This window comes from Gorilla gorilla, chromosome 14, assembly GCF_029281585.2.
Source record: "Gorilla gorilla gorilla isolate KB3781 chromosome 14, NHGRI_mGorGor1-v2.1_pri, whole genome shotgun sequence".
NCBI lineage: Eukaryota > Metazoa > Chordata > Mammalia > Primates > Hominidae > Gorilla > Gorilla gorilla.
The window spans coordinates 88,400,977-88,420,096 of NC_073238.2; the positions used below are offsets into that span (position 1 = coordinate 88,400,977).

At 38.1% G+C, this 19,120-nt stretch overlaps 1 protein-coding gene across 9 annotated transcripts in view; it reads right to left on the reverse strand.

Annotated features, from left to right (window-relative positions):
* The window catches only part of KLF12 (KLF transcription factor 12), a 618,595-nt gene that overhangs the window by 11,749 nt on the left and 587,726 nt on the right, over positions 1-19,120 (reverse strand). For 6 of the 9 annotated variants that reach the window (XM_055360484.2, XM_055360485.2, XM_055360489.2 and 3 more), the window contains one exon: positions 17,427-17,584. In XM_055360484.2, coding sequence (XP_055216459.1) covers positions 17,427-17,584 — 158 coding nt within the window. Of the gene's footprint in view, positions 1-6,114; positions 6,326-17,426; positions 17,585-19,120 lie in introns of those variants that run through there. The other 3 variants (XM_063697412.1, XM_063697410.1, XM_063697411.1) reach the window with 1 other exon arrangement.

Here is a 19,120-nt window from a genome sequence, read left to right on the forward strand (position 1 = left end):
TGAGGGAGTAAACATGAGATTAGATAAACTGGCTGGGTGTGGTTGCTTACGGCAGTAATCCCAGCACTTTGGGAGGCCGAGGTGGGAGAATCACTTCAGGCCAGGAGTTCAAGATCAGCCTGGACAACAAAGTGACATCCTGTCTCTCCAGAAAAATTTTTTTTTAATTAGCCAGGTGCAGTGGCATGCACCTGTAGTTCCAGCTACTGGGGAGGCTGAGGCAGAAGAATTGCTTGAGTCCAGGAGTTTAAGGCCACAGTGAGCTATGATTGTGTTACTGCACTCCAGCCTGGGTGGCAGAGTACGACCCCGAAAGAAAGAAAGAAAAGAGAGAAAAGAGAGAGGAAAGGGGGAGGGGAAAGGGAAGGAGGAGGGGAGAGGGAAAGAAAAGAAAAGATAAGCTGCTGGATCCTGCCCTTTACATTCCAGATAGTGAAGGAAGGGGTTCCACAACAGGAGTGCACCTGGGGAGGACAGGTAGACAAGAACTTCCAGGCTCATCTTAACAAGGATGTGAGAGGCTGGTAGCAAGGTAGAGACGATTTATACCTCAGGTGCTGTCTAGCTTTTTTTGTACTTCCAATTGAGTCACTTAAAATTCTCTAATTTCTTCCTTAAAATGATACCTGTCATACTTTCATTTTTATGTTGGCTATTTAATAATGGTAGTTATGTCCTTTCCACTTGAAAATCTGGAGCAGGGGGTAGTAAACTGCAGTCCCCACTTTTACAATTTTAAAGGTTGAAAAAACAAAAGGAATATTTTATGCATAAACATTACATACGATTTAAATTTTAGTGTCCATAAATAAGTTTTTATTGGAGCACAGCCACATTTATTTATTTACACATCATTCTGGCTGTTTTCCAGAGATGGAAGAGTTGAATAGTTGCAACATATAATGTATGGCCTTCAATGCCTAAGACCCTTACTATCTAGTCTTCTATGGAAGGGGTTTGCCAACCCCTGATTTTTATGAGATGGCCATCTCTGCTTTTTGTAAGCTTCGTGAATATGTTAGCTTATTGAATTGGGATTATATATTACACATTGGGTGTTTGAAATGGGTGGGTGAGGGAATGTTTTAGTTACAGTTCAATCAATCTCAAATTAGGATCCTCGATTCAAATTCTAACAGTCCTCTCAGTAATAAACACACATGATATTTCAAATACTTCAAATTGATTTCTGGGCAACAGGAAATGAGTCACTCTCTTAAAAGACTCACCCACTGAGGACAGTGGCTCAGGCTTATAATCCCAGCTACTTGGGAAGCTGAGGCAGGAAGATCCCACTTGAGGCCAGGAGTTCGAGATCATCCTGGGCAATACAGTGAGCCCCCCCCGCCCCCCCACTGCAATCTCTAAAAAGAAATAAAAATAAAAAAACGTAACCAGGTGCAGTGGCTCACATCTGCAGCCCCAGCGATTCGGGAAGCTGAGGTGAAAGGATTGCTTGAGACCAAGACTTCCGGTCTACAGATGTGCTATGATCATGCAGCTGCATTCCAGCCTGTGTGACCGGGCAAGACCCCGCCTCCAAAATATAAAAATAAATACTTTTTAAAAATGAAAATTAAAAAAAATTGAAAAAGGCTCACCCAACTCAATCAGACCTAAAAATATCCTCAGAATCTTCTGCTCATTAAAAAAGTACAATAACCTCACCTATGAGGGTGAAGGTCACATGGTACGAAGTGCAGGAGCGCCTCTCCATACTTCACCTGGTAACCAAAAGTAAGGATTCTACATTATCATGGTGCCTCGCCTCGCCTCCAGCTCCTTTAAATGCCGTTGTATTAAAATAGCCACTGCGAACACTGATGAGTTACCTTCCTATTGAGTCTGGGAAGTGGGGTTACAACATGAGAAGGATCAGAAAGTAGAAGCTGAGATGTTTGGAACTGTTTCTAAGATGGCTATTTTAAAGGCAGAAGCAGCAGGGAAAACAGCACCTGGTAGAGCAAGGGTTTGTCTGAGCCCACAAATGTAGAGTGGGGAAACAGTGCAAGTGAAGTGTGATCAAGTGTACTAAACAATCATGAAAAACAAGGGAAGAGGCCTCAGAAATACAAGAGGCAGATACTTCCCTACTCCATGAATAAAATCAATAAAAATGATATATAAATTATAAGCTAGGCCAGATGCAGTGGTTCATGGCAGTAATCCCAGCACTTAGGGAGGCTGAGGTGAGAGGATCAATCACTTGAGGCCAGGAGTTCAAGACCAGCTTGGGCAATATAGCAAAACCTTATCTCTATCAAATAAATAAATCAGCTGGTGTGGTGGCGCGCATCTGTAGTCCCAGCTACTTGGGAGGCTGAGGCACGAGAATTACTTGAACCCAGGAGGTGGAGGTTGCAGTGAGCTGAGATGGTGCTACCGCACTCCAGCCTGGGTGACAGAGCAAGACTCTGTCTCAAAAAAAAAAAAATAAATTAATAAATTAATAAATTAAAAAGAAAAAATAATAAAAAAATTTATAAGCTATTTGGGGCTAAGTAACTAATGAAGGCACATAATAAGGATGAAAACCTTTCCTATATGGGGGAGGGGGAAGAAAGTATATCAGAAAACGTAATTTAATTATCTAAGTGATAAAATGAATTTTCCTTGAAATTTTCCTTATAAAAACATGATCCCCCCAAAAATCCTATGCATAATATTCTTCGCTCCCATTGCCCCATTAATAAAACTAGAATTTAAGCATTCTCTCACCATGCTTAAAAAAAAAGAAAACAATATCTTCAATTCTCTCCTCAAAATTAGAGGCTGAGCTATGGGGGTAGGGGAAGAGAAGATGGCTACTGTGTCCAGCCAGAGAGCTCAAGAGAGACCTGTTTTCATTATACACGCCCAGTGCCTAGTATTGCATTAAAAAAAAAACAAAACAAAACAGGAAAGAAAGTCTGTAAGTGCTCTCTTTAGTCAAATTTTAGAAATGGATACCAAAAATTTGAGCAGCATTGTGTTTTAACAGGACACTGTATCTTATATTTGTGCTTTGAAGTAATTTAAAGCACACAATCTTATAAACACATTAAGATAGCAGAAACTAACTTCATGATGAGAGTAAAAAAACTAATTAGAAAGATAATTAAGTTTGTAAGATATCCAGTAGTATGTGTAAATGAGCCCTGAAAGGCTATAATAAAGAACAGAATTGTCCTTTTTGTCTTCTTTCCTTTAAAAACTTGCTAGAAAATAGAAAGCTAAATATAATTTTTAAAAAGTCAGCAGCAGGGACAGAATGGTGAATTTTCCATGAAAATGTTCCTATGAAAAGAGTTGGCTGGGACAATAAATGGAGTCAGACCCCTCCCAGGGCCTGAGCTGCTGCTGCACCTGGGTGACTCTGCATCAGGTTGAACAATGGTGATCAGAAACTTGATTTCTATTAATTTCTTTAGAAATAATGCATTTCCCTTAAATTCATTTGAATTAGAATTCTTCAAATTACTTGAATTCTGTAACACACATAAGAGGAATGTGCAAATGTGTTATTCAAAACTATTTTCTCTGGAAATAAGCTAAAAATAAAGACAGCCTACCTACCTTCTTTGCTTCTTTTGTCTAACTCACAAGTACACAGTCAACCCCTTTTGACAATAGTCTTTAAAAATGTGTTTTATATTTTTCTGAATAATCTAAAGTTTTGACTTTGATTTGATAATCTTTGATTTTTGTTTCTTATATTAAATCTGTGAAAGAGCAAACTTACAGAAAAAGGTATTGTGCATTTCTTTGCCAATAAATCTTAATAAGTTTTTTTGGTTTAAGTTGAGACATTACATTTTTGATGTAAAGAGAAAAATCAAAGGACACTAGTTGGGTAACGGGTGGCTAGCTGGGTGATACTATGCCAGTGCTTGGTGTATAGTTTATTAACTTCTAGGTCTTCAATTCTGAAGGGATGGTCTCTATGTCCCATGATAAATCCTTAGGCCACTTCCAGGTTTTGTATTTAAAAAAAAAGAATATGACCATTTTCACCACAACCTGTGCTTCTCCAGTTCTGTGAAACACCTGGACTAAACTAGGAAAACTTCTGAAAAAGAAACGTGTTAACCAACGCTAATAAGAAGAGCATCTGTTTTTTAAAGTGAAATAGTCCCCTAAATGTTAAAAAAGACAACATACCACACACACACACACAAAGGGTGGGGGAGGTGTGGTTGTTATTGTTCATCCTGAAAAAACTCTGTAACTCCATTTCGGAGTTCATGTTAAATACAACTTTGTATGTACATGCAGCATATAAAAATGTAGGTAATATTTAAATAGACTAAGTGTTCTGGGAAAACAAAAACTCACATCAGGGTTTTGTTTTGTTTTTTCTTGAAATAACCAACTGATTGATTATGGAAACGGCTGTCTCTTTCAATTTTGGTTAAAGAAAAGGATTAAGAGTCACTAAGTGCATTTCCATGACATTTACCCAGCAGAAGGCAGAATAAAGTCTAAAGAAAACACCAGGTATTGAATGGATTCCCAAAACCCACCAAACAAAAATAACTTTTTCAGGTACCTCCCATTTCGCCATCTGAAATGCTGAAAGGTAAATGTGTACTGAGACAAAAGACAGGTGCCCTTTCATATTAAAATGACGTGTGAGCAACGCACATAAGAGGAATGTGCAGTTTGAAAAAGCCTGTGTTAAACAAAACACCCATGTTCTCATCAGCTTCTCTATTATTTTCTCAAGCAACTGAAAAGAACACCTTTTGCAACAGGAAGCACAGGCATTTTCTTAGGTTCAGAAGTGCATTTCTGAAACGTGTCCCTGTTTAACTTTTATAAAGTTACGGGGCCCCAGACACTGACAAATGAGCTTCATTACATTCAAGGCTCAACGTATTTGCTGTGACAATCTGTTTCACTTGAGGAATGGTATTTGCATATGAGGAAAAAAACGAGAATCAAGATTCCTATCTTGTCTTCTGGTTTCTGTTACATTAGTTCATGAAAGTTCACAGAATCTAGATCTGGAAGGAAATTAGGTATCTTCAAGATGAGGAAACTGAAACCTAGAGGCCAGGAAAGAGCTGAGATTACAAGGCCCCTGACTTGTCTACAGATAGACCAGGCGGCTATACCTCTTCATAGGTTACGGCAGCATACAATACCACAGGTTTTGAAATCTGAAAGAGCACACAGCCATATACAGGCTTAGTCATCTATATGAGATCGATCCAAGGCCAAAAAGTTAAGCTTTCTGAAAGCTTCCCAGTTTGAAAGCTTCCCAGTTTCCTCATCTGTAAAACAGGAATGCCATTTACTCCTGCAGCACTGTTGGGAAACTCAAAAATACACACACTACATACCTGGCAAATAATACCCACTCAATAAAGGATATTTTATATTTACAAAATTCAGGGTATTTCTGTTTGTATAAAGAAATAAAAATAATATAAAGTTAAAAATGGATCCTGTTTGCTATTTTTTCAGCAATTAATTATAGTTTTGGGGTAAGTGGATGCCAATCCTGATGCTGATTTTCTTAACATTTTAAAGTATAAAGCTACTTTATAGGCCAAGCAGACCAATCTATTCCATAATGTCCATTTGGTCCTGTCAATTCAATCAAATAAGTAATCAATATGCCAGTCTCCATCCTACTGAATTGCCTGGACTGAATTGACTATCTTTTTCATTAGGTATTATGAAGACCAAGTGGGTTCCTTCTTTCCTCCTCTAAATAATACTGCATACTCTCTAATAAGTATTGTTGATAAAAATTATATTTGCTAAAGCATATAGTACTTTCCATGTACCATACTTTGCTCTAAGAGCTTTATGGATATTACCTCATTTAATTTTGACAACTTCCTAAAGAAGTCGTTGCAATAACTAACCCCACCTTCACCCAGTGTCGTCACCTGGTTAGCATGTGTCTCAATTACCACTCACCCTGCCTCTCAACATTTTAAATTAGTGCTGTCATAAACCAGGATATCTGGTCAGAACTGGGCACGGAGATTGCAAATGTGAGCTACTACTCACAGGACAGACAATAGTGTTAACAAACACAGGCTAGCCCTTCTCACCCAGAAATCCAATATAAGTGAACTAAAATATCCCATAATAAAAGTGAACTTTAGTGTAAGTAAAAAGTTCAAGGTCAAAAGACAATATTTTATTTGGCTGTTCTGAGTTTTCATTTCTACATAGTGACCTTTCTTTTCCTATGTGACTGGTTACTTTTTCCTTGGTTTCTTTTGCAGAGACCTCTTCCTTTACCTGTTGCATAAATGTTTCCAAAGATTTTGACTTAACTTCTCACGTGGCAGGTGTTCCTCTTGGCTCATATGTCTTCCACTACAACCTATAAGGGAAAAGACTCCTAAGCAGCTATACCTCAGTCTCTCTCCTAAGCGCCAGAGAGGGAGACAGGACATTTCCAACTGGTGGTCTGAAAGCATCTTCAATACGACCAAAACTTGCTCAGCATTTACCACCTAAACATGTTCCTCTTCCGGTTTTTCTGGAAAAACAGTAATTCCATCTACTCAGGTACCAAATCATCAATGTCTCCAGCTGGAGAGATTTCTTGGACTCTTCCCTCTGTGTGACTCCCTGCCTGCCCCACTCTGATAATTACATCTGCCAGTTCTGCCTTCTAAAATCTATCCAGCAATCCTCCCAGTTTATCCCCACAGTGGTGGTCTACCTTGCTTTAGGTCCTTTCCACCTTTTACCAGGACCAGTTTCTAATGATTCTGTTTCTCCGTCTTGCCTCCTATGCACACCAATTTATTGTCCATGCTGTAGAGAAAGAAAACTTTTTGAAAGATAATATGATCATGCCACTTGTTGGCCCCATAGTACCCTGAGACACTCTCTTCACACCACGCTGTGATTGAAGGTCTTCCTCTCTGTCCGACTCAGCAGTGCCATACTGTGGATGACTTTGAGCCTTCTTACCACTGTATCCCCAGGGCCTAACACATTAGTGCTGTGTGCTAATAAAGACTGGTTGATCAAAGGAGTGAAACTACTTTAATTTAAATACTTTGTTCTTTTAAAAATAGAACATAGGAAGGTCAACATAAGAGTAATCTATTTTGTGAGACAAAGAGAGTACACTGTTTACCTTCTATCTATTCTATAATGTTTTCTTGTCTAATGAATTAGAATACATACTTTTGAAAATAAAAATATATTTGTGAGGTATCATTTAATACTAGTGCCACTTACAGTTCTAGTCTGCAAACAAATATTTTGCTTTAAACCTCTGAAATTAGTAACGTGTGACTGAGCCTTGTATTTTGTTGCTCAAATGAGCATTATTTTAACATTTAAAATATATCTCTTACAATTCTATTATTCTTAGTTATGGAGATTTTTAATTGAATTATCATAAGCATTATGAATCAACATTTTATTTATTTATTTATTTTGAGATGGAATCTTGCTCTGTCACCCAGGCTGGAGTGCAGTGGCACGGTCTCAGCTCACTGCAACCTCTGCCTCCCAGGTTCAAGCGATGCTCTTGCCTCAGACTCCTGAGTAGCTGGTACTACAGGTGTACACCACCATGCCCAGCTAATTTTTGTAATTTTAGTAGAGATGGCTTTTGCCACGTTGGCCAGGCTGTTCTAGAAGTCCTGACCTCAGATGATCCTCCCACGTCAGCCTCCCAAAGAGCTAGGATTACAGGTGTAAGCCAATGCGCCCAATCCTATTTTTATATATTCTTTAATGATGAATCTATGTTCTATCAAAATACAATTCCTTATTGTCTTTAATAATTCCATTAAAACCACAAATTTTATATTAGTAGTTAATTTTACCATTTAGGATATGACCAACACTCAAATCTAGTTATTCTTAGGCAGAATGAGAGAAAGTAGAAAGACTGAAGATATTATTATTCCATACCTTTTATATAACCCAGCTTTGATGGATGTATGGATAAAATGAAGCCAGAAGCAAAGGAAGGAGAATGATGTCGCAAAGACACTATAAAGATCCCATGGCGGCCGGGTGCAGTGGCTCACGCCTGTAATCCCAGCACTTTGGGAAGTAGAGGCGGGTGGATCACGAGGTCATGAGATCGAGACCATCCTGTCCAACATGGTGAAACCCCGTCTCTATTAAAAATACAAAAATTAGCTGGGCGTGGTGGCACACACTTGCAGTCCCAGCCACTTGGGAGGCTGAGGCAGGAGAATCACTTGAACCTGGGAGGCAGAGGTTGCAGTGAGCCGAGATCGTGCCACTGTACTCCTCTAGCCTGGCGACAGAGTGAGACTCCATCTCAAAACAAACAAACAAACAAACAAAAAAACCAATGGCATCTTTAACTTTGCACTGTCATTGATAATTTATGTGCTAACACAAACAGAATTATGAAACACAACTCATTTAGTTATTTATTTAAATGAGGTAATATGGATAGGTTTAGAAGTCTTTTCTAAATATAGGACAAAAGATCAACTTATTTTTAATTGATAGGTTTAGAAGTCTTTTCTAAATACAGGAAAAAAGCTCAACTGTTTTTTAAATAAAAAATAAGGTAAAACTTTTAAAACAAAATTTGATCAACTATGTACAGAATGGTTGCCTACATTCCATTCATTGTAAATCTTAAGCATGTGTGTCTAAACAGTAACCCTCCATGACAGGTTAAAATGACTCTCTTCCCCATTGATGAAAATAAGTGCTACACCTGCAAAACATTTTGTTACCAATCCAAATGTTTTGTTTTCCTTGTTGGAGGTGGCACTGAAACATGCTTGTCTGCAAAGGCAGGTGATGCTCGCTGTAGCCCCCCAGTCAGGACCAACGACCCCTTCAGTGCTGCTGTAGCAACCTGCATAGAGCTCGCTCAGGGCTTTCCTATTACGTATTATTTTATATGCTGGATATGTGTGAATGAGGCCGTCTCTCCCACCAGATTTAGGACTCCTTGCTGTCTTCATTTGTACACGGCACCCATTACATTCAAAGAGCTGTGTGCCAAACAAGCACTCAAGAGCAGCCTATTTAATTTTATTTAATGATTAATGCTTTTGGTCCACATCTTCTCACTGGCTTCTAACTAAATTTTAGTAGACTACGGAGAAAGACCACTCTATGTTAATTAAAGCCTTAAAAACAGATTAAAGTCTCTTGCTCTCTCATTACTTTACCGTCCCTGAAGGGCTGATGCTGAACAGGTAGGTACTGCTGGGTAGACATGCATAGGAGCATGGTTCCAGTGAAGAGAGAAGACTCGTAGGTTATCAGCAAACTAGTCTGAAACCAGATATAAGGACAAGCATAGGCTCGAGAGAAACCAGAATTTCAATCCCGGCTCTACTGCTTTCCTAATACCTGCCCATGTCCACGTGCCCTACCCTTGCCCCTTTCCAGGGATTTACATGTGTGATGAGAATATGTAAAGCACTCGAAGAGGTATGTTTGTGTTCAAAGGTAAAAAAGAAAACCTGAGATTCACACAAGTAGTTTGTCTAAGTTCACCAACAAGTTAGGGGCCAAAGAGATTGAAAGTTCTGTCTCTGGACTTCAAGTTTGGTGATATTTCTATTATATTTTCTAATGTCTCAGCAGTTACCAATATAGCTCATATTCATGAGCTATTCGATCAGGACTTACAAACAACTTACGGGGAGAGGATTTTTCCTTGAAAAATGTCAGTGTGCTCTTAAATGATTTATTATCTTGGCATCACTAAGCACTATGCTTTATCTAACAAGGAACCTAGATGGGGGGGTCTGAAATGGAGCTTTATGTGGAATGAGCTATTTAATTAATGAATACAGATGTGAAGTCATGAACAGCAGCACTCACTCATCTGAAGTTAAGATCTAGCAACCACAAGCACCTGCGAACAAAAGGCCACCAGGATGCACAGCTGTCACAAAGCCCCTGATTTTCTTTGTAGGAATATCCTCAAACCACTTCAGAATCTCATCCAGTAAATGAAGATGAAGATTCAAATTAGAAGCAAGAAATACAGGAATAGCAGCAAGAAATGATGAGGCAAGTAAGAAAGTGAGAAAAGACAGAATCTGCAATCATTTAGGATCGCTATGTGTGGAGGGGCGTGTGTACATATGTGTGTGTGCATTCCAAATATGTAATCAAATATAATTAATGGAATAAACATGTAATAGTATTTGATATTAACTACAGAGACTTCACTCATCAAGAGAAAAATTATTAAATAATGTGTGGTTTCATAAAGGTAGGGAAGATCATACTCTGGAAACCATTAAATCAGAATTGCTTAATATTTTTAAGTGTCTATATGAATAAACTTCCTTTATGTACAAAATTCAGATATGAATAATTCCTAAGAAATGTGACTACCTTAAGTTTACTAATTTTTAAGGTTAGAGGTGTATGGCTTTCATATGAATTAAAATGAATATTATACAGGATTACCTACTGGGCCTCACAAATTTATCAGAGAACAGTATGTCAATTGGGGATAGAAAATATTTCCAGATTCATTTGAACAGACTATTTTTACATATTGCAATTCCTTTGCAAAAAAAATTTGATTTTATCTTTATTTTGCCTTTTTAAAAATTCATCATTAAATTGTAATATTCTGCAGAACACTGATAATGTCAGTGTCATTGTTCCATTTTAATGTCATGTCATACATACTGTTAGAGTACTAGTTTCTTTTCAGACCCTCTTCTAGACTAGACCCAACATCTGGTTCTGGTGCACCATCTAGTGGCTGTAGGAATCACTGATGCCTGAATGTTACTTGCTTTTACTGCATTGTAGAAATTACTAGAGCATTTATTTTTTAGAAAATAGTGAGAATTCTAAGGAGCAAAACCAAATTCACAAAATTATTTTCTTCTAAAATTCAAATGCAAATCAGTTAATAAGCAATAGAATTCTTAACGTGAGGGAATCCATAGTGCATAATTGTTTTGTATAGCACATATTTAAATGACCATATTAATTTAAATGGCAATGCATACTCATTTAAGTACTAATATTTATTTGTGAATATGCATATTTATTTAAATACTCTGTAAACTGCTTCATGTACAGAGACCCACAATTTAGACAGTGGATATAAATAATTAACCTGCTGATAATAATGTGTATGTGATGGCTGAGATATATTTTTTCCTTTTTTTGACATGCCTTAAATGATTAAGCACAAGCGGCCATTAATAAACTCATTCAAAAATACTTGGTCACATCTTCGTGTTATTATCTAAACTGCACACTCATGAAAATATACTTATTTTTAATTTAGAAAGGCACTCCTCATCATTTTTTTCTATTCTAAATTCTTTGCTAATATCTAGAAAATGTACCTCTTTCAAATACCCACTAAGTTGTAAATAAAAAGATGACTGATCAGGTACTTATATGGTACAAAAAGATCAAGCATTAAAGGCAACATTAACTTTCTCAAAGCAAGTTTCTCAATGATACTTACTCCCCTCCCATAGCGTGCATGGCTCTCGTAAGTCAATTGGTATAATCCCAAACTCCAAATTAATTGTTGGTCACACACAAGTAACCTACTCAGTATGCCTGAAGCAAAGGTAAGGCTAAGAAGATGTTTACTAAGAGCATGCAAACCAACCTGATTCCCTATAGAACTAGTTTTGATTTCATTTTGAACACTGTTACAAAATCTTATACATAATTATAAATCAGAAGTCAGGATGGGCTCATTTTGAACTAGTTACAGAAAATCAACCAAATTTCACTTTTTTTCTTTCTAAAAATAATGTTATTTGACTGATAATAGTTCAAGGAAGCCATGACTGCACATAGTAACTATCTCTCTGGTAAGTGGATGAATGGATTTGACGTATCTTGGTTTTGGGCAGGTATTTCACAAGGACATTTAGATTTAATTGTGAGGCAGAGAAATGTGAGCTGGAAACAGGAGAGCTAGGTGGATTCTGGCTACTGTTTAAAGAATTAAGACCTATCTGAATGGAGGCCTCTCGGATCATGTCTTAGGGTTTTTTCCTTGAACGCATCCCATTCAATACATTCATCAATTACCTGGCACAGATGAAGAAGCTGAAACAGACAGCAAAAATAATAAAAGCAAAGTGGGTAGGGAGAACTTTCAAGTCATTTCAATTTATTAGAATAATGGGCCCAAATCAAGAAAATGAATATAGAATAATTATTTCTTAGACTTGAAAAAGTATGTGCAACCCTCAGAATAATGATTCTGTCCTGTATTTCCAGCCTGTGCCTCAACACTTTCAGTGATAGGGAACACACTACTTCCAAGCAAAGCCATCATTAAGGGACAGCTCCAACCACACATACAACATGGCATGTTTAGGTTTAAAATAAATCTATTATAGGTACAACGGATAGACAAGATACAGTTGTTAGCAGTTTTTGATTTAGATAACCTAATAGAGTAAACTGCTAAAAAACTTAACACCATTTTTGCATATACAGGCATATCTTATTTTCCTGCACTTCACTTCATTGCATTTCGAAGATATTGTCTGTGTGTGTGTGTGTGTTTACAAGTTCAAGTTTTGTGGCAATCCTATGTCAAACAAGTTTACTGGCGCCATTTTCCCAAGAGCATGTGCTCATTTTGCATCTTTGTGTGATACTTGGGTAACTGTCACAATATTTCAAACTTTTAAATTATTATTATATTTTGTATGGTGATCTGTGATCAGTGACCTTTGATGTTTCTACTGTAATTGTTTTGGGTTCGATGAACTGTACGCAAGACGGCAAACTTAATGGATAAATGTTGTGTGTGTTGTGACTGCATCACTGACCAGCTGCTAGCCCATCTTACTCCCTCTTCTTGAGCCCCCCTATTCCTTGAGACACAACAATATTGAAATTAGGCCAGTTAGTAACCCTAAGTGTTCAAGTGAAAGGAAAAGTCATACATCTTTCACTTTAAATCAAAAGCTATAAATGATTATGCTTAGCGAGTCAGGCACTTCGAAAGCTGAGACGGGCTGGAAGCTAGGCCTCTTGAGCCAGTTAGCCAAGTTATGAAAGCAAAGGAAAAGTTCCAGAAGGAAATTAAAATGTTATTCCAGTTAACACACAAATGATAAGAAAGCAAAACAGCCTTATCGCTGATTTGGAGAAAGTTTGAGTGGTCTGGATAGAAGATCAAACCAGTTACAATATCCCCCAAAGCTAAAGCCTAATCCAGAGCAAGGGCCACTCTTCAATTCTTCAAGGCTGAGAGAGGTAAGAAAGCTGCAGAAGGCAAGTTGGAAGCTAGCGGAGGTTGGTTCATGAGGTTTAAGGACAGAAGCTGTCTCCACAACATATAAGTGCAAGTTGTAGCAGCAAGTGCTGATGTAGAAGCTGCAGCAAGTTATCCAGAAGATCTAGCTAAGATCACTGATGAAGGTAGCCATACTAAACTACAGATTTTCAATGTAGATGATATACCCTCCTATTGAAAGATGTCATGTAGGACTTTCTGAGCTAGAGAGGAGAAGTCAATGCCTAGCTTTAAAGCTTCAAAGGACAGATGGACTCTTGTAGGGACTAATGGAGACAGTAACCTTCAGCTGAAGCCAAGGCTCATATACTATTCTGAAAATCCTAGGGCCCTTAAAGAATTATGCTAAATCTAATGCTAAATCTGCTTGTGCTGTATAAATGTAACAACAAAGCTTGGATTTTACAGCATGGTTTACTGAATGTTTTAAGCCCACTGTTGAGGCCTACTGCTCAGAAAAAAAGATTCCTTGAGAAATATTACTGCTCACTGACAATGCACCTGGTCACCCTAGAGCTCTGATGAGATGTACAAGAAGATGGATGTTGTTTTTCTGCCTGCTAGCACAACATGCATTCTTCAGTCCACGGATCAAGGAGTCATTTTGACTTTTAAGTCTTATCATTTAAGAAATACATTTCGTAAGACTATAGCTCCATAGCTAGTGATTCCTCTTGTGAATCCAGGCAAATTAAATTTAAAAACCCCTGGAGAGGATTCACCATTCTAGATGCCATTAGGAACATTTGTCATTCATGATAAGTCAAAAATCAACATGAACAGGAATGTGGAAGTAGTTCATTCAATCCTCATCGATGACTTTGAGGGATTCAGGGCTTCCATGGAGAAAGGAATTGCAGATGTGGTGGAAATAGCAGGAGAATTACAATTAGAAGTGGAGACTGGCGCGGTGGCTCACGCCTGTAATCCCAGCACTTTGGGAGGCTGAGGTGGGCAGATCACCTGAGGTCGGGAGTTCGAGACCAGCCTGACCAACATGAAGAAACCCTGTCTCTACTAAAAATACAAAACTAGCCAGGCGTGGTGGCACATGCCTGTAATCCCAGCTACTTGGGAGGCTGAGGCAGGAGACTCACTTGAAACTGGGAGGCGGAGGCTGAGGTAAGCCGAGATTGCGCCATTGCACTCCAGCCTGGGTAACAAGAGCGAAACTCCATGCCAAAAAAAAAAAAAAAAAAAAAAGAATTAGAAGTGGAGCCTGAAGATGTGACTGAATTCCTGCAATCTCATGATAAAACTTGAATGAATGAGGAACTGCTTCTTACGGATGAGCAAAAAAAGTGATTCTTGAAATGGAATGTATTCCCAGTGAAGATGCTGTCAACACTGTCAAAATTACAATGAAGGATTTAGAAGATTTTATAAACTTAGTTGATAAAGCAGCATCAGAAGATTGACTGCAATTTAGAAAGAAGTTCTATGGTGGGTAAAATGTTATGAAACAGCACAATATGCTACAGGGAAATCTTCTATGAAACAAGAGTCCACTGATGTGGCAAACTTTATTGCTGTCTTAAGAAATTTCCACAGCCACTCCAACCTTTAGCAACTATCACCCTGATCAGTCAGCAGCCATCAACACAGAGGCAAGACCCTCCACTAGTCAAAAGATTACGACTCTAAAGGCTCAGATGACTGTTAGTACTTGTGAGCAATGAAGTGCTTTTTAATTATGTACTTTTTTTAGACAATGCTATTGCACACTTGAGTATAGTATAAACACAACTTTTAAATGTAATAGGGAAACAAAAAAATTGTGTGACGTGCTTTCTTGTGATATTTACTTTATTGGGATGGTCGGGAACTGAACCCACAGTATCTTTGAGGTATGCCTGTATTAAGAGAAGTCCGTTCACGGATGTGTTCCCTCAATTTGTGGTATGAAAACTTAAAAAGACACAGTGATCAGTTGGAGTGTATCTACAAAGACACGGCTGAGAAAACTGGAGGTGTTTGATTTGGAGAATTAAGATGTTAGTTGGTTCATGACAGTGTTGAGAGGGACACCGGGGCCAGTGAGTGAAAATTATAGCATTATCATTAGAGCCATTCTGTTCAACCAGAAGGTTCCAAGACCTAAACAGCACCGTAAGAGGTTACTGGACATTGTAAGAGAGGAGAACTCTGTCTTCAGATTGTGTTGCAGAAGAATATGCGGCCACTCAGAGCATTTAAGGAGAGTTGGTTAAACTACTAATGTGGGAACAATAGTCAGCCAGAAGTGCCAAAGAGATAATAACAGCTACAACCATCTGGTTGTTAATAACAAATTTTTAAAAATACACATAAGTATGCAGAAAACTGCACAGCAGTGACTTGCTCTCTGTGAAATATGACATGCAAGGGGTTCCCCGAATTAGGAAACACTAGACTGTCACATATAAAGTCCATTCTGACCCTTAGAGTCTGTGATTTCATTGTATTAATAGCCAAGCTAATCAATTCTGCTTCAGCATAGCATTCAAGGTTCAGATTGTTTTGAATTACAATGCATAAATGATGTCTCCTCTGCTCTCATGGTGTATGTTAGAATCTGTAAGATGCAATCCTATACTGCCATGGAGTTAAATCCTTTAATAGTACCTGATTAAAAATTTTCCTCTCTTTCACTGTTCATCACTTGGGTAAGAGGAGTAGAGGTGTCTGTGTGAAAACGAGGCTAATATGTATTCCAGAAAACTCAAAGAGAATAGGAATAACTCAAAATATGTGATGATTCATTGTAGAAAGTCATTTTTTTAAAAACAGAAATGCTCCTATAAAGTCAGTAATATGGTCTAATCATACTGACTGCCATGATCTGTGTTCACTATCTACTGGTAGGATGGAATATACTTACTCAATTTCCATGTCTTCACACTCATTCTTTGCCTTAATGATAAAGAAACTGACTTAAAAATAGAGCCTAAGAAACAGATAAAAACCTTTCATTGGGAAGCTCAGAATCGTAGAAAAGGAAGAATCTAGAATAAGTAGAAGAGAGGCTGGGTGCAGTGGCTCACACCTGTAATCCCAGAACTCTGAAAGGCCAAGGTGGAAGGACCACTTGAGCCCAGGAGTTCAAGACCAGCCTGGCCAACATAGTGAGACCCTGTCTCTAATTAAGTAGGAAAGGGAAAAGAACAGGGAGCAGAGATGGAACATGGGCTAAATGGAAAAGGATGCTAATTTCAATTATTTTGATACCTAAGCTGGGAGGCAGTTTACAGAGTACAGTTCTTTTCACATGTCTGAGATGGGAATCTGTTACATCTGAAGCTTCCAGTCAGTGGCAGATGCTGTCAAGGAAAGACGCTGGACTGGACTTGCTTGCTGTGAGCCATGTTTTACCGGGAATGTGTGAATGAATTTCCCTGCTCTATCGGCTTCTTTGGGCTTCACGCAGTCCAGTCACCACTCTTCTTAGAAGAGGTGGTGGAACTGTGGGGCCCTCTTCCTATCTTCAGTCTCTTGCCAGGGCCTTGCACTGGAGGCATCCTGGAGGAACTGGAAGCTCAGGAAGCCAGAGGATGCCAGCTGAGGGACACAGAAGGCAGAGGATGGGATGGGCAGGGGCTAAGTGCAGAGTCACCAGTTCATTTCCTAGATGGATGGGGGAACAGTGGCAAAGGCAGTGAGTCAATTGTGGTATCAATTTCCTTTTCTGTAAACTGTCAATACTAAAACTCCTCTCCCTATATAAAAAAAATACCAGTGTGAATCAAATGGAGTTATGCCTGAATGTTTGTAAAAACTTCCCACAATGCTACGTATCTGTCATTTTTTATTTTTCAGTTGTTTACCTATTTGCTATTTGGGAGAGAGTTTTGAGGAGAGCAAAAAGCATCATCTAAAGGAATGGATAAAATACTAACTTTAAGAGAATAATTTTGTTCAGCTTCTTCTTTGATGTGCCATGTGGACATTTTTTAAAACTGATAGACTATATAATGATTAAGTGGTGATGCTGACTGTGAGAAAGACTACTAGATCACTGTGTTCCCAACATTTTAAAAGCTCAAATACTTCACAGGTTTCTCAAGTTTCTCTCTTTCTCGAGAGAGAGAATACATTCCGCCTAGAAGGAGGGAACTGGACTTGAGAGGTACACAGGATGAATGAGTACGAAAGGCTCCCGAGGTAAGTGGCCGGCGCTTTATGGACTCTCACTGGCTCACAGGTGAGAAGCCCTGCAGAGCGGTACCTGTATGTGTCCTCCGGTGAGCCTTCAGGTGAGAACTTTTTGTGTACACTTTGTTGCATCCCTCAAAATCACATCTGTGGATACGCCGTTTTCTGGAGTCTGGGGATTCAGACCGTCTCTGGCGTCTTGTGCTCTCAATACTAAATGGTGAAATTGAACTGGAAAAAGAAAGAGTGGAGTTACATGGTGAGATGCACACCACCCCATTTTGGTTCTGGTGGCATGGGAACATTGTCTCAGACACTACAGCTTCACAGACTCAAGGCCACCATGACCACAGTTCTTGCTACCACTTTCTTGGGCAGATCTCACTTTTCGAATCCTGAAAGGCAGGCAGCATGAGTTATTTCTGGCAAAACACTCCAAGGGAGAGAAAGACATGCTTCAAACAACAATAACAAAAACTGAAAGTAAATGAAAGCAGTGATAGGTGAGTATTTCCTCATTATCAGAAGAAACAATCTGGTAGGGGTAAATTACCATCTCACAGTTTTGAATTTCTGAATATCCTGATAGAGAAGATTTTAAGAAGGCTTGCTATAGACAAATGACAAAATGATACATTTAATAAGTAACAAGAGGGTCTGCACTGCATGTGACAACATAGAAACTCCTGTAAAATCACAAGGTACATTTCTAAACAAGTGAGGTCAGGCTGAAAGAAATGACATCAGAAACATGAATCATGACAAGCTATTTCTGTTTGGTGAAACACACCTGACATTTAACTTTTCTAGTTGGAGTTTCTTTGTGGTGAGGAATAACGTGCATTGTCTTTAAAGATTAGCTGTACCACCATTATAAAAAAAAGTTTTAACTAAGAAATTTGGCCCTAACTTGCATATTGTTTAATCTGAATGCCCCAGTAGAAAAACAGGATTAGTTTATAATGTCAGGTAATTGACTAACATGTACTTAAAAAAATCTTAATCTCTTTTGATTGAGACAGAAATAATATGACTCATCTTTTTTAGTACCATGACATTCTTTAAAATTACAGTGAGATATGATAAAAAAGCAGTCACTCATATTTCTACTCTACAAAATGTACTACAGTTAATATTTTGACATATTTTCTTCCAGCTTGTTCACATTTTGATGCTTTTAAAAATTAGTTTTTATTGGTAAATCACCTCTTTTAAAAGTTGAACATTACTGATAAAGATCAATTGCCCCCTTGTTTTCCACCATTATCCTGGTCCTTTCTCCTCCTTCCAGGGAAGAGCCTCTATCCTGAGTTTTCTTTACCTCTTTCCAATTCTTTTAAATTATGTTTACCTATACATATCTGCATTTACAGACATTCATTTTTTTATGTGTTTTTTAAGTCATATGAATAATATCATGCTGTTTATATCATTCTGCAAATTGTTTTATTCCTTTTTTTAATTCAACATTTAACATTTGAGATTCATCCATGTCGATATAAATGCCATAATTCATTTATTTGAAGTGCTATATACTTATAACTTACCAATTTTAAGATCTATTTTTTAAATATTTTAACCGTCTCCAAAATCAGAATGCTTCTTAAAATTGATGGCTTATTACAGTTTTACTGGCATAACTTTTTTTATTAGTGGTACATAAAGTAATGGTGCATTTTACAATTGATGACATTTTAACTTAGATCAGGGGTCAGTGAACTTTTGCTGTAAAGGGCTAGATAGTAAATATTTTACTTCAACACTGAG